The sequence below is a fragment of the Amblyomma americanum genome, chromosome 3 (assembly GCF_052857255.1).
Source record: "Amblyomma americanum isolate KBUSLIRL-KWMA chromosome 3, ASM5285725v1, whole genome shotgun sequence".
NCBI lineage: Eukaryota > Metazoa > Arthropoda > Arachnida > Ixodida > Ixodidae > Amblyomma > Amblyomma americanum.
Window position 1 is genome coordinate 72,935,624 of NC_135499.1, and position 23,144 is coordinate 72,958,767.

At 47.1% G+C, this 23,144-nt stretch overlaps 1 protein-coding gene across 2 annotated transcripts in view; it reads left to right on the forward strand.

Annotated features, from left to right (window-relative positions):
- LOC144124667 (alkaline phosphatase-like) overlaps positions 1 to 23,144 on the forward strand; it is a 46,706-nt gene that overhangs the window by 15,187 nt on the left and 8,375 nt on the right. Inside the window, exons 4-6 of one of the 2 annotated variants that reach the window (XM_077657486.1) lie at positions 5,517 to 5,712; positions 13,714 to 13,854; positions 16,698 to 16,889. In XM_077657486.1, coding sequence (XP_077513612.1) covers positions 5,517 to 5,712; positions 13,714 to 13,854; positions 16,698 to 16,889 — 529 coding nt within the window. The remainder of the gene's footprint in view (positions 1 to 5,516; positions 5,713 to 13,713; positions 13,855 to 16,697; positions 16,890 to 23,144) is intronic. The other variant, XM_077657487.1, reaches the window with a different exon arrangement.

Genomic DNA, 23,144 nt, shown 5'->3' on the forward strand with positions numbered 1-23,144 from the left:
AAAAAAATTAGTCTCTTTTGAGAAATACGGTTTCTTTTAGAAACCTAAAAACAGATGATATATCAATAATCGCATCATCTCCTAAGAGCAGTGCAGGATGAAAAGGAATGCATTCGTTATAAAATTGAGTAATTTTTCCTTAGTTTTTTCGGTTTCGCACAAGATAATAAGATGTGGTTAATTGTAACTACGTCTCCGCATTCTTCGCAAGCAGGTTGATCTTGTTTTGTTAGCAGGAAATTGTGTTTGAGGTGCGTGTGTCCTATGGCAGATAATCACTTCCTTAAAACGTTCCTGGTGGGTGCAGGACCTTCATTCACTTATAACTAGTTTTACATTGTGTAGTTAGTTTTTTATTTATTTTTATTTATTGTTTATTGTACACTCAGGGCCAAAGGCATTACAGAGGGGAGTTCGATGTCCCACGGGACTGCCATTTCTGTCTTATGTTACGATGTATTAAGTTAATGAAATCTTTTAACGGAATATTTACTTTCTTGATTTGCTTGTCACGTGCTTGAGCAGCGCATAAGTCTGCTCTCTCGTTGCCTTTAATTTCGATATCACTCGATACCCAGAAGAGTTTTAGGTTTTGTCCTTTAGCTGTGGCTATTACTATGGTGTGTATCATATTGACAGGTATATGAGTGGCTACATATCTAGAGGGGAGGGCTGTAAGTAAACTTAGGGAGTCTGTGTAAATAATACTGTGTGTGAGGTTTTTTTGAATATTTGTTTAATGGCTACAGACACGGCGTAACATTCGGCAGTGAAGATTGATGCACACTGTGGAAGCCTCACTATATCATTGTGAATCCCTTGTACCACTGCACTTCCAACGTAAAAATCTGTTTTTGAGCCATCTGTATGAAAGAATGTGCAAGTACAGTATTTTTCCAGGAGTGCAAAAAATTCTTGTAGTATATGCTGTTGTGGAGTTTGTTTTTTGCTGAAATGTGTAGGAGTGAGATCATAGATTTCTGGGAAATTGCACCATGGCGGCAGTGGATCTCATCTTCCAGCAATGCTAGGCAATGTGTCGAGTACCCTGAGATTTTGGCACATCTCTTCGAAACGCAAGAGCAGTGGCCTGGTACTTTGCGGTTTGTTGTTAAACAGTATTCTGGATGGGCACTTTGTGGCTATTTGACTACAGATGTGTTTAGGCAGTGAACGAATTTTTTGAATGTAGGAACACGTTAACATCGTTCTTCTGCCTCTAAGTGATGGTTCGTTCCTTTCTACATACAGGCTGTTTATGGACGATGTCTTGTATGCACCAGTTGAAAGACGCAAGTCTAAATTATGTACTGGATTTAGCCATTTAAGGTACGGTGGTCTCGCTGACTCATACACTATACATCCGTAATCCAGGGTAGAGCGTACTACAGAGCGGTAAATTTGTAAGAGACATGTCCTATCGGCTCCCCAGTGTTTTCTCGACAGCACTTTGAGTATGTTTAGGGATCGAGAAGGTTTCTTTTTCAATGCAATTATGTGAGGTAGGAAAGTGAGCTTTCTGTCAATGTTGTACGAAGAAATTTATGTTCAGTTTTCACTGGTAACTCCATTTCGTTCAGGTGTAGGGTGGGATCTGTGTGTATGCCTCGTCTGAGTGAGAGCAGAATTGCCACCGATTTCTGTGGGGAAAACCGGAAACCATTTCTGTCCACCCATGTTTCCAGGTTATTTATTGTTATTTGTATTTGTCTTTCACATGTTGATGCATTGGAGGATGTACAAGCTATTTGATGGTCGTCCACATAGACTGAGTGCATAACGTACCTTGAGATTATTTTCTTAAGAGAGTTCATTTTTGCAACAGAGTTGTGCTTAAAATACATACCAGAGGTACTCCGTTTTCCTGAATGAAATTCATCGAAAGGGTTGCACCCAGGCGCACATGAAATGAACGGTTAGATAAGAAGTCTTTTAGGCAGTTAAACATTCTTCCTCTGATGCCATGCTCGGCAAGGTCTTGAAGAATCCCGAACCGACAGGCCGTATCACGTGCCCTTTCTAAATCGAAAAATACAGCAAGACAGTGTTTATCTTGAAAGAAAGCTTCTCGAACAGTATTTTCAAGACAGGCTAGGTGATCTGTCGTGCAGCATCCCTTTTTAAAACCACACTGATGGGCATCAAGAAGTTCGCGGGATTGAAAGACAAACGTTAACCTTATATTAAGGATACTTTCAAAGAATTTTGCGAGGCAACTAGTAAGTGCTATGGGTCTATAACTGCTAGGAGAGGTTGGGGGTTTCCCAGCTTTAAGGAAAGGTACAATAATGGCATTTTTCCACGCTTCAGGTATTTTCCACGAAACCCATACTTTGTTAAAGAATCTTAAAAGTGCCTCTACAGCAGGCTGGGAAAGATTTGCCAGCATTTCATAGTGTATTTGGTCAGGTCCTGGAGCTGCGTTTTTTCCGGCAGACACTACTCTAGTGAGTAAAGCAGAAATTTGGGCAAGTTGGTACGTATCCATTTTGAAACAGCGCAACAAAGACGGGACGTGGAAACTGAGGTGTAAAGACAAACAAGCGCTGACTAACAACTGGGTTTATTGAAAAAAACACGCAAAATATATACAGAGTTAGGAAAGACTAATCGCCACCATAGTCAACTCATGCCACATGTGACGCGAGATATCCAATCTCCCCTTCGGAAAGGGCGACCGATGGGCAACTAATGCACGTTGCGCCTTTCTCACGTATAAGAAAAGCTTCAAAAACTTCTCGCGTCATCTTATCACAATGGCGAAGCACGATATTAGTGTTCTTATAGTCGGGGGTACATTTGCATTTCTTGCAACGGAATGCACCTTTAGTGAGAGGGTCTCCTTCTGTTTTTCTTTTTTCGTACTCTTTTTCGTGTTTACATTTGCACCTTCTGCAGTGGACCGCCACGTGTGACAGGGGGTCTTTTTTTCTGGTGTTCTCATGTTCCATGAGTCGCTTGTTTATGCATCTTCCTGTTTGGCCAATATATGTGGCGCCACACGAGAAGGGAATTTGGTACACTACCCCTACCTCGCAAGGTACATAAGGGGAAACATGGCGCACCTGACAAGCCCTTTTGTTTCCCTCCTGCCTCTGCCTTACCTGTCTACACATTCTGCCTAATTTCTTCGGGGCAGAAAATACGACGTCAACGCCATATCTGCCTGCCACTTTTTTGAGCCCATGGGACATGCTGTGCGCATATGGAACCACTGCCGGCCTTTTATTTTTATTTTCATTTCTTGCACTCGGCCGAGCCCCATACTTCACGTGCCTAAGCAATTTTTCCGCTGCCCTGGAAATGAGGTGAGCCGGATAGCCATTCGCGCATAATCTGTTTGATTGGGCTGCAATGCTCTCCCCAATCATTTCATGGCAGGACTTCTTGAGTGACGATTGGAGGCACGACAAGATAATGCCTTCTTTTATAAGCTTGGAATGACCTGACCTGAAGTTTAACAAGGGCTTAGCCGATCTTGGCCGATAACACCAGCACACGTGCTTGTCTCGGGAAAACAAAACTAAATCTAGAAACTGCAGTTCCTTGTTCGTGGGTACCTCTGTTGTAAACTTTAGCCCACGCCCGTACTCATTAAACACAGGAGTTCGAAGGAGTTAGGGGTGCGTATTTTTCGTTATGTCGACGACTATTTGGTGTTTACCCCGCCAGACAGCCTGCCTAGAATGTTAGTCGATGTTCTTAAGGTGTTTAATGAGTACGGGCGTGGGCTAAAGTTTACAACAGAGGTACCCACGAACAAGGAACTGCAGTTTCTAGATTTAGTTTTGTTTTCCCGAGACAAGCACGTGTGCTGGTGTTATCGGCCAAGATCGGCTAAGCCCTTGTTAAACTTCAGGTCAGGTCATTCCAAGCTTATAAAAGAAGGCATTATCTTGTCGTGCCTCCAATCGTCACTCAAGAAGTCCTGCCATGAAATGATTGGGGAGAGCATTGCAGCCCAATCAAACAGATTATGCGCGAATGGCTATCCGGCTCACCTCATTTCCAGGGCAGCGGAAAAATTGCTTAGGCACGTGAAGTATGGGGCTCGGCCGAGTGCAAGAAATGAAAATAAAAATAAAAGGCCGGCAGTGGTTCCATATGCGCACAGCATGTCCCATGGGCTCAAAAAAGTGGCAGGCAGATATGGCGTTGACGTCGTATTTTCTGCCCCGAAGAAATTAGGCAGAATGTGTAGACAGGTAAGGCAGAGGCAGGAGGGAAACAAAAGGGCTTGTCAGGTGCGCCATGTTTCCCCTTATGTACCTTGCGAGGTAGGGGTAGTGTACCAAATTCCCTTCTCGTGTGGCGCCACATATATTGGCCAAACAGGAAGATGCATAAACAAGCGACTCATGGAACATGAGAACACCAGAAAAAAAGACCCCCTGTCACACGTGGCGGTCCACTGCAGAAGGTGCAAATGTAAACACGAAAAAGAGTACGAAAAAAGAAAAACAGAAGGAGACCCTCTCACTAAAGGTGCATTCCGTTGCAAGAAATGCAAATGTACCCCCGACTATAAGAACACTAATATCGTGTTTCGCCATTGTGATAAGATGACGCGAGAAGTTTTTGAAGCTTTTCTTATACGTGAGAAAGGCGCAACGTGCATTAGTTGCCCATCGGTCGCCCTTTCCGAAGGGGAGATTGGATATCTCGCGTCACATGTGGCATGAGTTGACTATGGTGGCGATTAGTCTTTCCTAACTCTGTATATATTTTGCGTGTTTTTTTCAATAAACCCAGTTGTTAGTCAGCGCTTGTTTGTCTTTACACCTCAGTTTCCACGTCCCGTCTTTGTTGCGCTGTTTCAAAATGACTACTCTAGTGATTTCCTTCAGGGTAATTAATCTATTGTATTCTTCGTTAGCACCTCCAGTTGTGGGGAGTCTGATTTTCGGCCATATTTTTGTACTTTAGATATGACTGGGTATAATGTGATGAACTAGAGACTGCAGCGAAGTGTTCCCCTAATATGTTTGCCTGTTAAAGCACGGGTGTACTATACCGCAAAAATCCCCAAAAGAGTGCTCTGTACAGCCGCAGAATTGACAGAATCGACGAACCCCATGATTTTCCGCCAAGAAATGTGAGCAGGTGGGTGATAGGGATTAGCTTTTTCTTTACAAAGCTGAAATGCGGGCTCCATGATAAATTCTGTTTTTTGATAATTCCTAAGATGCCACAATAGCGCACTCCTCGGCTGACACGCTCAGACCTTGCTTTCAGAGATAGGAGGAAGTTATGGTTGCTGCCCTCTTAAGTCTTGCTCCACAAAGTATGTTTTTATAGCATACGAATGTAATATAGCAAAGCAGCATTGTAGTTGGCTTGGATGATGGGAGTCTGCCAATTTAGTACGCCGCATATCCAGTCTCATGTGATAGCGCGAACGTGCAGAGCAGCCCATCAGATTCATCACTCCTGCAAAGCACGTATGTGTATATAGACACAGAAGAGGGGTAATGAATGCTATTGTTCTAACTTCCATTGACGATTTATCATTTCAGGTCATCATGGGTGGAGGTCGGAAAGTCTTCTTGAGTAATAAATCATGTGATGAAGAAGGAAAGCCAGGCGCCAGAAGCGACAACGAGAACCTCATTCTGAAGTGGCAAGAACTCAAGGAAAATGCAAGTGCTGTCTACGTCTGGAATCGAACTGGGCTTCTGGAAGTAAACACCAGTTCGACTGAGTATTTACTAGGTAAATGGACGCTATGTTAAGCACTGTACTCGTAGCGTAAGTAGATACATGTGAAAAGGTTTTGCTTGTAAGTCATCAGGTTAAGTTTCCTTAACATATCACAGATGAAACTTATTTTCGGAATGCTGGTCTTGGTTTACGTGCTGCGTTTAATAGTTGACATGAATTTTCATTTTGTGGATATTGATATTTAAAACTTCCATAGAGCAATGGTATTTACGTGGTAAATAGAAACATCGGCAGGAGAGCAGCCGTACCGCTAGTCATAGGCACTTCTCAAGCTCTTCCTAGACAAGCTTCCTCTGCTCCATAACCCGGATTTCATTTGGGTGAGGTTGTGTACAGTTATGAGATATTAAGAGTAACTTGAGGCTTACAGCTTTGCCCGGCTTTCCAAGACCAGAGACCAAGCAAAAACGCAGCGTTATAAACGCTAATTTACTACGCAGTCAGACTGTGCTTTGCAGATTGATGCCCTCAGGATGTGGTCCGACAACGAAACACCCTGACCCCTACGTGCACTCGAAAATGTCCTTCGATTCTTTATATATCCCAATATCTTGCTCATCGAAACGATAACCGGTGCTGCGCAATAACTTGACGTTGAGCTATTCTTACCCTTTAACCATGGTCGGCCTTTACTGTTAGTGCCTATGTCGTTTCTATTGCCTTCATCTATTGCCAGTGCGTGAGGATGAACGCAGCCAGCGCAACAGGGGAGCAGGCGGAGAGTAACGCCAAGGAGGCGAAGCCCATGGCAGTGGAGGCCAACCCTCCGCTCTGGTGAGGGAAAACGAGGCAGAGCTGTGGGGACTGGGAGTGCAAGTCTGCACGGGTGAGGAGCAGGCACAACAGAGGCTGCGAGAAGACGAGGATATTGCGTAGACAGCTTTGCCGGTCGGAGCGTGTCTTTGAACTACTAGAAAGAACCACACGTGCAACAATAGCACGGGCACGTGCTTCAAGAACTCGAGTACGCGCTGCAGACTCAACGCATCACTCATGGCAATAGACGAACCGATTTTGTTCGTGGTGTTCCACGCTTCCGCTGGGTTTTAAGATTTATGCAGCATTGCGTATCTCGTATCTCGTTAGGACGATCGACTGGAGTTCATGCCAGAACACCAAGGCGGCTCAGTGCCATTGGCGTTCGGTTGCCGGTCCCAAGGTTGCGCTTCGCATGAGCCTCACGGGAGCTCGGGTAGAGCAACCGAGGTTTCACAAACTTCACCGGTGGCTGTTTCAAACCGCCACCTGCCGGGGCAGTCGCGCATCGATTAACCGCTGCACCACTGCGCAGCAGTGGTATGAGGACTCGTCGGTATCTATGAATGCGATTGAGAGGGTCGTCACGTCATCAACGCTGCTTGACCACCAGTATGCCAAACATACGGCACCGCCAGAAAAGGTGAGGGCCCCCAAAATTGGGACGTTGTCCCACCGGCAATAATTTCTGACTCAAAATTTTGCAGGTAGGCTTACCTCTGTAAATGAATTAAGGTGCATTAGTTAGTCGTATTAGTATAATCCCACATTATAATCCAATGGAAGATACTTTAACATTCTAGGTGGTGACTTATTCAAATCATATGAGCGCAATGAAACCGATTCCAACAGGAGTTTTGGCGGGAAAATGGCAAGAGCATTAGAGACTCATTAGACATTATAGAACATTAGGTTAAATGCTCTCGCATATACGCCAAATAAAGAATATGGTTAAGGAGGCCCTCAAGTTTTTAAACTATAGGCTGCGCAACTATTCCCGTGAGAAATGAGCAAATATTTATCTCGACTTGCAAATTAACCTAAAAATGTTGACCTTTTGTGGTCAGAGCAGTTAGCGTCCCTGCTGGTATCGAAAACCTAAGGGTGGTCACGCTCCTCGGCTCTCTCGTTTGGTACGATACGCATGACGCGTCCATGTTCTCAGACATTTAACTTCATACCTCCGAAACATAACTTGCAGCTACGTATGCACGACAGTGATGATTGACGCTACACCCTTCCCTCATGTGACGCCGCTGTTGCGTACAGCGTTGTTGACCGCGCCAGCTGTACTTGTGTCTTCCGGTTGGGAATGTGTGCATGCACGCCTGTCTGCACTGACAGGAGAAAGGCGCGAGGAAAGGGCTCGTGGTGAGTGGGTCGTGTGAGTGCGAGTGCTTTTCGTCATTGTAGTTGCAAACGCGGGGCAAGCCTTGAATGACAACGCGCCTCATTTCACTGAGGGGCTTTATTGAGTGACTGCGTCAGACGGCACTGAGATACCGGGTCATGTGAACACACAAGCCTTGCGCCGTACACGGGAGCGAAAGCGCTGAGACCACGAAGACAGCTCGTTGTGTAATAATAATAATAATTGGTTTTTTGGGGAAAGGAAATGGCGCAGTATTTGTCTCATATATCGTTGGACACCTGAACCGCGCCGTAAGGGGAGGGATAAGAGAGGGAGTTGTGTCGCCGAAGCACGAAAAAAAGCATGAATCTCAGCGGACGTGCATGCAGGCGAGAGGGAGGAGGGTCGTCCGTGTGGATCGTGGCGCTGCTCGTCAGCGGGAGGCCAGAGCACGCAAACGTGAGGCGGATGGAATAGAGATGAACCCATTGAGAACAATGGCTGCAGACAGGCTGTGCGACAAGATCCAGCGAATGCCAAGATCCAGATGTACAAGGCAGCCAAATCTTTAGTGGCGTGCGCTACGGCCGCTTTTTCCGCACTCCTGCACTTTGTAAAGAAGGTAACTTGCGGAAAGCTCAATATTAAGCACGGCATAATTGAGCCTGTGCTTAGATTCGATATTTTTGCAAGTTTGCTACGTCATGTGCTGCAGGAGCAAGGAAAACGCGTCCGTCAGCCACGCCAGCTAAAGATGTGGCCGGCTGTACGTGCCCGTAACATTAAAGCCAAACCATTTAGACGTGAATATTCAGCATTCGATGCAGAAGCTACGGCTGAAATTTGCGCTTTAGGTGGGAGCTTGTTAAGCACGATATATTTTAGCTTCTTTTACTGGCGCGTCTCGGGTGACCATAACGCCAAAACGAAAGGAAAAAGAGCGACAAACTGGAGGCGGACCATAGAAACATCAGGCAGGCAAACTGAAACGAACTTTGGCGAAATTTCGTCCTTCTGCTGAATACGGGCTGCACTGCCGACGCAGCAGCGCTTGGTTCATGAGCAGCGCCTTTTTGTGGTGGGCGAAGCCAGCGCGAAGAAACGAAGAACCCTACGCTTTGTCCTGCATCCCGAGCGGTGCACGCGCGCTCGTAACGACTAGTGGGCGAAGCCAGAGCGTCGCGCACTTTGCGAAATCCGCGTGTCCGTGGTCTCATGTAAAGTTTCTTGGAGATAAAGGTGCTTTAGTGCCATGATGTGCTTGGCGCTTTCCTTCGGAGCGGCACAGGACGGTTGCAAGCAGTGAGCGCATTGCACTCAGCCTCCCGAACCACCCTGCGGTAGTACGGTTGTGTTTAGCCGAGATGAGACTTTGCCTTGCAACAAGGTTCAGTGTCTAAAATGTGCTACGTCGTTACTCTAAACCATTTCGTGCTTTCGTCTAGCTTCGACCACGAGATAGTATTTTTGAGCATGAAATGCTTTTAGCGCCTATTCTCGGCGCTGCGGGTGAGCTTGATACCAGAAAGGAGAGAGAACACAGAACCGAAAGGAGAACACAAAGGCGAACTTAAACGAAGTTTGACGTAACTTTCACTCTGCCCTCTAGTGCATACGTGCTACGCTGCCATCGGAGCAGCGCATGCGTCAACAACGTCTTCATAGCAACGTGTTGGGCGAAGCCAGAGCCGGCGCCAAGGGGTCTACGTTGAGTTCTGCAGCCAGAAAGACAAACACGCGCAGACCTCTGGACGTGGGCCCGAGCGCCGCGACTGTTGTGCGCAACCAGTACCGCCTCACTCATTGTTTGGTGGGTGGATTTGTAGTAATCGCATATTTCCTTAAAAGTGTAAACCGGATTGAAATCGGAGTCCTGGGCCTTAAAGGGCCTTAACGCAGCGTGCCCGGGCTGCGGCAACCGCCAATGGGGTGCCTGATTAGGCATCCCCACCTAGTGGTTGTAAGGGCGCTACCCTTCAGGTCACGGACCCCAACACCTCTCTCTATAATTAATAAATGTTTTTACCACCACCACCACCTCACTCATTGTTTGCAATGGTTTCCGTGCCGTGCCGAAGGATGGCGCCACGGCCCCGCGCGTGCCGTTGCACTCTCCCGCCTAAGTGACGCTTCGGGTGGGTGGTTGCGTTTCGCTGCGATGAGACGTTGCCTGCAACGAGGTTGAGCATCTGGATGTGCTACGGCGGCGCTGCAAAGCATATCATGCGAACGTCTAGGATCGGAGTGCATTTTTTTTCTTCTTAGAAGAACAGCAAAATAAACAGTTCCGATCTTCCGAACTTGCACTTCACCACTGGAGACGATGCGCAACAGATGCGTTCGGAGCTGAGGAGTTGTGTGCTGCTCTGTAGCACGTAATAAAAAATTGCAAAAACACCGTTGTGTTCGCCAATGCTGCGAGAAGTACACCAAATAAAGTTCTACGGGGATACGACCACCTCTGAGCTTCAGTTTGTTGAGACGTAAACACCAATCGCGGTCACAGAAAAATTTGTTTGATTTTAATTATTCAGCATTGGCGACGACAGTTGTCTCACTTTGTGTCTGCGTCGTCACGTAAGCTATTTGCAAAAACTGCTTTTGCGTACTGTCGCTCATTTGGTTTCTAAAAAAAAAGTAGTGGAGTTTTAACACAGTTAAACCGAGTATATGTGCGAAAGCATGTTTTTAGCCTGGTTGGATCATGGTTTGGTTTGCTGGCTAGTCGGCACGCCTGGCGACGATATTAGTTCAATAGTAGCATTAGTTCATCAAGACGACGACGTGCAATGCACAGCGTGAGAGTGTGTTGCAGTTTAGCTTGCGGCGTGATCGGGTGCGGCGAAAGCGTACTGCTCTCGTGCAGAGGTCAGCGAAGCTGATCTGCTGGCGCCGTCGGGGGTTCAAATCTGTGGAAATACGGCGGGGGACTGCCTTCCGCTCCTGCCGCAGTCCCACTCCGCGTATGCAGCGTTCCCGCTCGCTAACCGCGGAGGGGTTCGTGCTCGAGGGAAACAAAGGGAGGGGACGACACAGCGTGAACACTCATACGCTATTTATTACACTTGCAATCAATACACAAAGCGGGCCAGCTAGCTGCAGAACATCAACGAGGCACTCCTCGGAAGTAGAAGGCTACGTAGGAAGGACTTCCGACTTACCGGCTAGGGCAGGGGCTCGACTTCGGAGGTATCGGCGGCGAACGTTTGTATGCGCCGATAATGGCGGCCGGGTTTTCCCGTGCGCGCCGCATTCTTGGGGCAAGGCCAATCCCCAGCATTTGCCGGGGAAGTTGCCGAGAACGCGCATTTGCTGGGCGCGCTTCGCTGCCTGAAACCAGAAGTCCAGCGGCAAGGCACAACGGATCCCCTTGCGCCTGCCGCGGAAGGTGACGAGAGCGTGCGGCTCCAACCGCTCGTAACGCTGGACGGATCCCGAAGAGGCTCTGTCCGCTCCCGCAGAATTCCGCGTAACCTACGAGGTGGCGCTCCCGTCTCCGTTCCCTTTCCCCCATGAGGGAGACTTCCCTCTTCGCCCAAACGGTGCTGTCCTCACGGCCGACGATTTCAATATACATTATTTATTTATTTACCTTATTTCTGCATGCAAGGTCACTTCAAGGTCAGGCTTCAGCGGCCTAAGGGCTTTTGCGTCTTTGGTCGTAAAGTGGAGCTGCTGCTCTAAAAGAAACAATGAAAGCCTAATTTTGAACAACTTTTATCGAACTTTTTTCGTTGCTTCTTCAGCATGCACTACCTTCTGTGTTCGTTGTTAACGGAACGCTGAATACTTGTAATCTTTTTGAAAGTGTAACACTGAGCGTGGTTCTCTATTCTCTAGTTTTTTCGTTGTTTGCGAAGATACAGGATTGAAAGAACGATGACTCCCTATTGATAAAAACAAACTTTTTCGAAAATAGTTTTACATGAAATAAGCGTGATGTCTTGCATTCAGATTAATAGTTCATCCTGCTGACTAAGCGGCCTTTTAACATCGATCACAATCGATTCCAATGACCATGGAACTCCTCGATATGCTCTGTCGAAATACAGAAGGGACATGTTGATGACGAATATGAATTTTTTTGGAGGAAGGGCATCTGCGGCCAAAGAGCGGCATGGCACAAGGTTTTTCCTTCTACGCGAGGTGGAGTGAAGAAGCTATTTCCCAATCATCATCATCATCATAATCATCATCATCATCATCATCAGCCTTACTACACCCACTGCAGGGCAAAGGCCTCTCCGATGTCTCTCCAATTAACCCTATCCTTTGCCAGCTGCATCCACCCTTTGCCTGCAAACTTCTTAATCTCATCCGCCCACCTAACTTTCTGCCGCCCCCTGCTACGCTTACTTTCTCTTGGAATCCACTCCGTTACCCTTAAGGACCAGCGGTTTTCTTGCCTTCGCATTCCATGCCCTGCCCAAACCCATTTCTTTCTCTTGATTTCGATTAGGATGTCATTAACCCGTGTTTGTTCCCTCACCCACTCTGCCCGCTTCCGATCTCTTAACGTTACACCTATCATTTTTCTTTCCGTGGCTCGCTGCGTTGACCTTAACTTAAGCTGAACTCTTTTCGTTAGCCTCCACGTTTCTGCCCCGTAGGTGAGTACCGGTAAGATTATGCTGTTGTACACTTGCAGCACTGTTGTACACTGTTGTACACTGGGCTTGCAGCGATGGCGTAGAGGTAGAACATCCGCCTCGCGTGCAAGAGGACCGGGGCTCAAATGCTGGTGCCGCGCAATTCTCCACCAGGTAAAAAAAAAAAAAATCCGCGTGTCGATGGAATTGCATAACCAGGCCTGGAGTGCGGCCTGATCTCGGTGACCAGAACCGACAACGCACTCTCTCAGCAGAGCAGGATTTGGCCACCCTGGTGTAGTAACTTGGCCACAATCTTCTATGATCAAACCAATTTCCCAATCATTTCACCCTAAAGAAGCCGAGCACCAGGCAGGGTAGAGCTTGTGCCCATCGTATCACCGGTGTGTACCCGGCACGGCGGCACTGGGGATCGAGCCGCGCACCACCTGAATTCGAGTCGGGTGCTCCAACGACTAGGCCACCGCTGCGGTTACAGAAGGAACACTATAGCCGTAGTGTCCCTTGACAATACGGAAGTCGAATAGTCGCAGCTAGTACAAAAGTATTAGTACCATTGCTTTTTCGGTAAGTAATCAACGTGAGAGCTCCAACGAATATATCTCAAAAAGATTTTATGAAGGCGCTATAGATGTCCACATTTTTATCGAAGGTTGAACCTATTGGGCTTCGTTTCGGCTGACAAGCGGTTTGGCCTCATAGGCAATCTCAGTTTTCGTTGAATTCTAAAGTGTTATTTGGCGCGGTGATTTCTTTGTTTTCAATTCACACATGATTTTCGACGGCGAACAATCTCATAAGAAGCCATGACACACGTCGGCGAGGAAAAACCCCATGAAGCGCTTTTGGTGTATGACACACATAAATACTGGTCCGCTTCAATGGTAACTTGTGGTGCCGTAGTGCATGAGGCTTTTTCGGCAACTTTCTGTCTTTCTTTCGCTAGCATCTGAAATTCAGCTTGGATGGGTAGTATACACCATGGTCAAAACATTTTATTCATTCATACTGCTTTCTTCCCCCCTCTTCGTTTAAATAAAATGCGTAGTGTGATGTAATGACAGAAAGGAGCTCATTTTTGCACCCCAAGCGTTGCCCATAGCTTTTGTTTCAGGCGATAACAAAAACGATACCAAAAAGGGTGCCTTAATTCTTTTAAAAATGCGTCTCCTAATGACGAGCTTGATGCTAATTGTGCTGACTTTAATTCTCATTTTCATGGTTCTCTAAACATACTTTTCAAAGGGCAAGTTATGACTTTGTCGTTATTTTCAGGACTCTTCGACAATGACCACATGCCTTACTGGATAAACCGAAGCGAACCTGGTACAACGAAACCTAACCTTACAGAGATGGTGAAAGTTGCAGTTGAAATACTTTCGCGGAATCCCAGAGGATTCGTTCTTTTAGCTGAAGGTTTGTAATATCTTTTCCTACTCATCACCTATGGGCAATTTTGCTATTGCCGGCTCACTTTTCTTTGAAAAACATTGGGTTTCTTCTTTGAGCTGTAAAGAGCCCTAAGGGCGCATAGCAGATGTGACGAAGGAAGCGCTTCGCATTCAGAAACATTTAAAGTCGCAAGCACTATAAGAGGGCACAATCATTTTTGCACAGAATTGTGAATTGTTCTCGACTAAATTGGAAAATGACTCTTGGATATCATAGGCCAATAGGAAAACTATGTAGAAAAAAATCTTTGCTTGTGAGACATAATTATGGGGTAATAAAATAACGAATGCTAAAGGTCTGCTCCCTCTGGTACGGCTCACGACTGTGCTTTCGGGGACAGAAGTGCCGAGGACGTGCGGCCCCTTACTCAAATACATCGCTGCATCACCATAGGCACCTAATGGTCCTACAATGGTGCTCCAGCGCCAAAGGGACCTCGTACGCAAGGGTCTGCTCCACCTCCCTTGGGCTTCGTTCCAGAAGCAGCCCACACGATTAGTCGACAAGCTGGCGCGCTTCCCGGCGCATGTCGCCACTCCGATAAGGCGTCGGCAACCTGCATTTATTTTTATACTTGACTAGCTGTTCGGTGCCACAGGTAACTGCATCATTGCTTCGCATATCAAGCAGGAGAATTAGAAGTTAGTTACGGGTACATTGTCAGACGACCGCCCTTCTAGCAAGAATGGACACTACGTTATCAAATTGTTTCGGCGCCCTCGATACATTTTTTTCCGGCCGCTCGCGCGTCCTGGGCACTAATGTCACTAGGCGTGAGCAGTATCGAAGATACTTGTTTCTTCGATACTATCTTTCGATACATACCGTGTATCGGTATTAGGCACCGCTTGCCAAACTTAGAAGTAAAGTGCAATCGGCATCGAAATTACATTTATATTGTATCGTGTGCTCTAACGATACTCTACATTGAAAAAATAAAGATGTGCCGCACATTCAAGGCTGCTGTGAGTCAGACGTGGGACCAGCGGCCCCAATTGCAACGAGTAATTGTAACATTTCCTGAGGTAAAATCGCGCAGAGCTTATTTGGTACAGTTGTTCTATTCTAGAAAAAAGCGCAGTGACTGGTGGAGACTCGGCCGATGAAGTGTAAAAGTAATCACATCGGCTAAGATGCTTCTGAACACGAACAATTCAGCGAAAACCTCTCCTGCTATGGGACTCCCGCTGCTGTTCGACTTTGCAAGTGCGTTGGTGGTCCGCAGCGCACGTTTAGTCGACGGTGGCTCCGTCGACAGCCCGGGCCGGGATTAAGGGAGCATTGAGTCAGTTCGGATGTTTCCCTTTTAAGCTTGCAATAGTACTCAAAATATATCGTGTTTATCTGGCGACGAGTTCAGTTTTACCGCGAAGCCTAGCGCGTGTGCACTGCACCTCATGTACGAGTACATTTTGCCGCTGCCGAAGCTTACTGGGAATCTTGGCTGGTGACTGTTGCGGAGGAGGAGGCAAACTTCATTAAAGAAAAGTTTTTAGACGCGGGTTGGGGTGGTGCACGCCTCCCCGCAGTGGGCTTCTCGGCCGGACGCCAGGTGGCCGACACACGATGTCGTTGGGCGACCTCTTCGGCCGGTTCCGTGATTCGGAGTTGAACCACCGGTTCCGCGCTGAGAAGCGCGGCCTCCCACTCCGATTTGGTAGAGAGCTGCAGACTGTGACGGCTTGTCTTGATTACATAAGTATATGAGGCTTTACATAAGTAATGGGGCTTTTTCAAGCCACTGCATGCGGCTTTTACCCTTACGTCCGCTCTCATTCTGTATTTTGTGGAAAGAGAGAAATAAAGATTGTTATTTTTATATGATGCGGGGTGTGTCTGCCTTTATGCCCACTGAGAGAAAAGACGAGTATGAACTTCTCTGGGATCTGATTGGAGTACTCGTACGGATTAAAGAAAGTGTCCGCTGCGGGTCCGGCGGTGCTGCTTATGCCTTGCAAAAGGAACTGCACGCCTAGTAGTTCGACCTTAGCTCTGAGCCTCCCCCCCCCCCCCCCCCCTCCCCGAAAAAAAATATGAAGCGGCCACAGGTGCGAGAAAAACATACGGCTTATTCAAGAGAACTTGCTACCACATTTTAGTCGTTTTGAAGAAAGGAAATAGTGCAGTAACTGTCTCACTTCTTCGTGGACACCTCAACCGCGGCTTGGGTGAAAGTGGGAGTGAAAGAAGACCTCCAGAGCTGACACAAGATAGATGGATAAAGAGAGAGAGGGAGGGAGCAGGGATGTTAACAAGGAAGGCTTTCGGTTGGCTTCCCTGCATTGTGGAAGGGAATGAGGGGATTAAAAAGGTAAGAGAGTAGGTACGGGAAACACAGACACAATCTGCCAATCAAGGCCGTCGTTCGTAAAAAGCAAAACACTGCCTTGTAAGCCTTGATGGCAGTCGACTGTAGTGGCCACGGACCGTGGATCTTGTCCTGTGTGAAAGGGCGATGATCAAAGCGGTCCAGAGCACAACGCAACTTGCGTCAAACTGCAAACCAGCCAATAAGAGCGAGTAACGAACGGTCTTTGCAGGTGTACATGCAGTTCACTTGCACTTTCTCTCGAGAAAAGTTGGTGTTTCCGTGTTCACGCTTCACTAGACGCTGATGGCACGTGAGCCAACGTTGAAACACAGAGGAAAATCGCACACTTTTTCAAAACTATAGCGCGCGTGCCTTTGTTTGCAAATGCAAGTGTGGCATCAAGATAGGCGTTGTTAATGGTAAGCTTCCAGCCATTTCAATGAAATTAGATTAGGTTACTTATTTCTAAACGTTTCCTGCTTTGTTTCATTTACAGGAGGCCGCATTGACCACGCTCACCACGCCAACCGTGCCAAGCTTGCGATGCAGGAGACAATGGAGTTTGAAGAAGCTGTTAACAGAACGACCAGTGCTTTACCAGACAACGAGACCCTCATCGTGGTAACTGCCGATCACTCACACACGATGACTATTGCTGGACATCCTCCGCGTGGAACCAACATTTTCGGTGAGTCGCTTTGGACGTTTAAACGCACCTCAACTAGCTAACGTGATTCCGAAGCATTCTCGTCTTACTACCTTCCAAGCTTGGTACCTGAACTGTGGCAGCGTTCAAAACGAAGTTTCAACCGCTCTTTGAAAGCATTACATTATAATCTCGCAAAAAGGCTGACAGCACAAGCTGCACACTCCAAACATCGTCACGTGTTCTTGATAGTCGGCGAGTGGGTGGAGGCCATCGAGCTGCTTCGGTTTGGATTTCAGCACATCGGACCGAGACCTAAGTAATCATACATAATGTGCATTGGAGAAAATATGTTCTTTTAAAGCAGCTTTTGTACCCAGCACTTGTGAAAAAGTAAAACTTCGTTACAGCAGCGCTGAAGGCATGGCGCAGCACAACTTTAGAGCAGTAGAACATGTTCGATAAAGGAGTCAGGATAAATAAAACTTGGTGCTTCTCAAGGAGCACATTAGATGTGCCACTGTTATGACCTCACCATACATGTACCTCTGTGCCATCTAGTCTAGTGCTGCAGCGCCAAAGAAGGCGCTCCCAGAGTACCATCGCCTTTGACTGCCTCCGGCAACACGTCCAGTGCGTTTATTTCATGCGCTATGATTATCCCGATAACTGACAGCGGTTGTGCCACATTTAGAACCTCTATACCTGAAAGAAGTTTCTGCAGCCTTCAGTTGCGCTCAAAAGCAGCGGCGCCCACAGCCCCCGACGAAGAGGGCGCCATGAGGGGCACTGCGTAGCACGCACAGTGAACACCGCTCTAAACGAGCGCTAATGTCTGCGCTAGGAGGGCAGCCTTGACAAGTATCGCATGACAAAGCCTTTGAATTTCTAACGGGCCATGAAATAAAGGGCTTACAGGCCCTTTCTGTAGCCACTCTGTAGACGGAGCAGCGCACCAGAACCAGTTTCCGATCGACCTGGCCAAGCCCTTCTGGCAGGCTGGGCAGGATGCGATGCCTCAACAAGAGGCCATAAATAGGCCAGAATATGCCATCGCTTATATTAATGTGATGTATGAAAACAGTGTAGCATCACATATGGCAATAGCAGGCCCTTATCCAACGAAGAACGGCGAAACAAATTAAGTCAATATATGGGAATCCCCCAAGGTTCAGTGGGTTTCATTTAAGAAAGTAATAAACTCATTAGCATGAACCTGGTTGCAACCATAGAAGCGATTACTTATTAGACATAAGGGTTATGAATAATTACTTTCTTAATTAAAATCAAAATGAAATCATGGGTTGTGTCCCTAAATGCACTGAACTAACCCCTCTTGGCTTAAGACTGAGAAATACTTGCCGTCGAGGTCAGCTTGATTGGTGGATTGAATGCACTAAACTAGTCGTGGTCCCGGGTTGCAGCCCCGGACCAAGACTGTCAGCAGTGCGGCAGCACAGCAGTTGTTCTTCCGAAAAAATTATCAGCACGTATTAGTTTGCTGCAATCACGTCCTAACCGTTGTATTGCTTAGTCACTGGAGGCTAGTAGAAGGCTTGTCACGAAAGTGGCAAAGTTTGCGACGAAGTGAATTAAGTGAATAGCGTGTTGGTTACGTTAATAATTCTATAGCATGTTGCGATTGCTTGACACTCAGAACCCAGTACCTGCCTTGAAAGCAAGCAGCAAGCACTTTAGAACTAAATGCCCGCGAGTGACCGTGAAATAATATTACGCATTTAGAACAACCCTATTACTAGAGTGCTTGACAATGACAACATAAACAATTTGTAGGGCTTGCATTACCGGCTCATCGCATAAACCAGTGACAGCGGTTATAGCTTCGATTTAGCTGTATAGCCCGCATATTACCGTGGGACCACCCTCAGGTTGCGCGTTTATCGGCCCTCGTCATAACCTCCTCCGTCCATGATGGCCAAATTCTAGCTGTAATCGTAGCAGCCAGCTTCCGGATGCGCGTTCCTCCGTTCTCGCCTTAGCCTCTCAAGCCACAAGGCAACCCGTTCCCCCTGTCCACTGTGCCAGCTTTGACTGAAACAAATAAGTTCGATTAATTTATTTAAATTAACTCACTAAGTAAGAAAGGTATCACGGGTGACGCTGCAGATTCCACGGTTGAATGCAGGACTATAAGGCCAAATCAAAGATATAACAGCTTTGGCCATAAAATTAGCAAGGGTGCCAGGAAACCCTCAGTCCGCGAGACAATGTTCCGACAGCAGGACATGTGTTCATCGGGACAAATGTGGTCACCATTAGCAGGGGATGAGTGGGGAGTGGGGATGGGGTGGGAGTGGGGATGGGGACATGGAGTGAAAAGTGCGAAAGAAAGGTTGACGGAAAGATGGAACGGTAACTTGAAAAACCTTTTGTCCAAGTGCCAAAAATTTCTGGCGTGCACAAGTGGAAATTAGGTCGACCTTTAAAAAGCGAAGAAAAAATAAAGAGCAGTGCCTGCAACAGCGAAGCCGGAAAGTAGATGAAAAAGGTATAAAAGAAGAAAGAAAAAAACGGTACAAAAAATTGTGTTAAATTTGAGAATGCCAAAAGAAATAAGGAGGAGAAGTCAACTTAGCATACCTTCCTGACATCACTCTCATCCAGCCGACCTTGGAGTATGCGAGTATAGTGTGGTTCCCGCACACGAAAGATACCACCTACAAGCTCAAAACGATGCAATAGAAGGCTTTACGTTTTTTTATAACTGACACAGTCGTAGGGACTCATCCACTTGACTTTTACACCCTGTGCACGCCTGCCTTCGTACCCTGACCATTCAAACAAAGCTGCAGTGTTGAAAGATCAAGTACTTTTGCCTCAGAACTTCTACAAGGTAATCCTACAATTTTATAAACGCTCAACGCAGACGACGGACGAACCATAGAGATCGGAGCGAAGCTTTGTGACGTTTTATTGTGCCCAAATCCGCCGGCAGGCAGCTACATCATTTTTATTTCTCACACGAGGTACGACCAGATTTACCTGGAATTATTTCAAGCGTGCGCAGCTGCTTCAACGTTATTCAAGATTGCAGTAGGCGATTTTAACGCCTTTTCTCGTAGGTTCTTCATCAGCTTTAAAGTGAGCGCGGCCAAACATGGCGATATTTCTCATCTTAGACGACCGCTGAGCACTATTGCTGTTGTCGCCGCTACCGAGTTGAGTTCTTTTGTGGGCGGAAGTCACACCAGTAGTTTCATTTACAAGCTTTACGCTGTCTTCCAGCCAGTCGGATTGCCATCACCACAATGTGGCAGCTGGTAGAAATGCTGCATCTTCAATCCTTCATGCTTCCGAAGACTGAGTTCGCTGCAGAAGGCTCATCGCTTGCCTTCAGCATCCCGGGTAGCCGCCTACTCTGCACGGTCTACACCACGGAGACGTGAATGCTTGGACCAATTTGATCCTGTGACAACGTTCCGCAGGTGAGATGACCGGACCCACTCCGGTACATCATTTCCTTGGATGGCCCCAGCACGAATCGATATGAGAACCACGAGACTTTCTGCCATACTGCTACGAATGCAAGAAAGAACTGCTAAAAACTCGCCGACATCCTCCGTAAGAAAAGTGTTGAGTTGCTGCTTCAGACACGCAGTCACCGCCCAAACGAGACCGTGACTGTCTCGATGAAGTCGCCTCTTCCGTCGCGACGACTCCGAAGTGACAGAACAGCAGGAAGTAAAGTTCCTGATGCGAATCATCAAGGAACAGGTTTTCGCCCGTCTCGTATGCAGCCCGCCGAAAAATTTCGTAGTCCATTTATTTACTTTGCCCGCTGATGTATGAAACCAACGCGCAATACCGCAAGCTAGAAAGGGTCAGAAATCATGAACGCACTAGTGATGTATCCACAATATATGACGTCCTTCTAAAGTTTACGTGCTCCACGTGTCTAACATCTCCCCTGTGTATATTCAGAAAAATTTCCGGCCATTCGTGGTACAAACGGCAATTATAACCACTTTCGTCCCCCTAACAATGAGTTCGTCAGGAAAATCAAAAGCTCCCGTTCTGGCCCATGTCTTATCGTCTTAGAGCGCAGCTCTTAAGGGCCCATTCGTGGGTTTAGCGGTGTCGCTCGCCGTGGGCGTGACCGGGCGCGCGAGCGTAGACTGCCGCCGCTTGCTCAGAGATGGCGCCAGAGTCGTATGCGTCGTAGCGTGCCAAAAGCCGGTGCAGCGCAGTAGGAATCACTCCCGCGCGTACCCGCAGAAGGAACCAGAAGCTTGGAGAAACAACCGTCTGTCCCCATGGAGAGCGCGTAACGCCCTCTCCGCTTCACAGCACTGCGGCGACTTTAAATTTGAGCATTGTAATTCACCAGTTCTAAGGGATATGGACCCTTGTCTGTGTATGGCTGCTTAGTTGTAGGGTGTAGCTCGGGATGTAAATTGGCGAGAAATATTTTGTCAAAACGCCGCACAGTTATTCACGACTTTGAACGCGGCATGAAATAACGTGTGGACAGCTGTGCACAAGCCTACTAAGTAGGGGCAGAGCTCATGAAAGAGCGAGATGCGCGCTCACGGCGTAATTTGTACCGATCAGTAGTTGTCCTGCCTGCGCGCATATTGAAGCATAAAGAAACTCTAGATCTAGACTTTATAGCCACTGTCACTGGCATATAGCGCTGCTGGCATGCAATGCATGGCAAACATGCATTACGAGTCGCCCAAAACGCAAAAATGCACGTCTCAAAAGTGAGGCTGGTGTATGGAAAAGTTTTGTCTGCCGGTAAAGACTAAAGAAAAGTCCGAAATTCTAAGAATAAATGTTTCACATACGCTGGCGTAAGGTGGAGGTTAACGAAAGAGTTAAACTTAATTTTGGGCAACGCAGCGAGCTATGGAAACGAAAATGATTGATGTAATGTCGGGAGACAATGGGTAGGCTGACTCACGGAACAAACGCGGGCTAATGACATCCTATTCGAAACGAAAAAGCGGCCTCGAGCAGGGCATGTGATGCCAATGAAAGGTAAACTGTGGTAATTAAAGGTAACAGACTAGATTCAAAGAGAAGGTAAGCATAGCAGGGGGCGACAAAAAGTTAGGTGGGCGGATGAAATTAAGAAGTTTGCGGGGTTAAGGTGGCTGCGGCTGGCACAGAGCAGGGTTAATTGAAGAGATTTAGAAGAGACTGCCCTGCAGTAGGCGTAGATATGATGATGAAAATTAGGATAGCGTACTTCTGAACACAAAACGCTCACGTTCCACCAATAGCGTCAAACGCTGCGTATAACCCATAAAATCTCGTTTAACAGTAAGCTCGAAGATGAAATTTCCATTGTATGGGTGGTTTATACAGAATACAATGAAAGTGACAAAAAGAAAGGCCGCCACCGTCTGGAAGACGTTTAAGTAACGAGCGTTAGCTGTTTTTTTTTTTACTCGATGAAGAAAGCGAAGAAGAACGCTCCGCTCGTCTCGAGAAATGGAATGCAATACCTTTTGAAACGGGGTGGATTCCCACCATGCTCGGCTACGTGTGTATACACGCCGCCTAGCGGAACGATCGCCACCTAGCACCACCTATCAGAGAAATTTCGATGCACGTCTCCCCATTGTCGAGTTGCACCCCCTCAAAATACGTCCGAAAGGGAATTTGCTTTGTTTGGGGGGTCAAAGTGAGCCTAGAATTCGGCTTGCGGTGCGATATGGTAATGGTTCAATCAGTAATTGCATGTATAAAATTTTTTAAGTATTATTTAATTTTGCTTTTATTTTATACCACAACCCATAAGGTTTTATTTGCCTACCATATTCGGTATACAACTCTCCCCGGATGGGTGCCCGTTGTTGTCGAAGTATATATAGCGGAACGAATGTATACATGCATAGCGGTCCCGTAACGGGACAGGACAGTTTTCCTGCCCGCTTTAGGATTTTTTTTGGTAAGGAGGGGGAGGGGGGCGGAAGAATGAGAGGGCGCAACTAATTTTAATGGCCGCCATCTTGGATTCGAGAAACCGGAACTGACGTCTACTCACATAGTTCAACCTCTATCCACGATACTGGACCGTGACGTCTTCATTGGCACGTGACAGGTGGCTGTTTCTACAATGCTATTGTAGATGGCGCTACAAGTCTCTATGCGAGATGCTCTGTTCTCTAGTTGTAGCCACAGATAGCGCTTTGATTTCAGTGTAGTAGGAGACCTCACGAAATCTCGAAACGTGATGAGTAGTTGCTGCCACAGATGACGCTGTGATCAAGGGTGGTAGCAGAACCCAGGAAATCACGAAACATGATGAGTTAGAGCTAACGCTCTTGA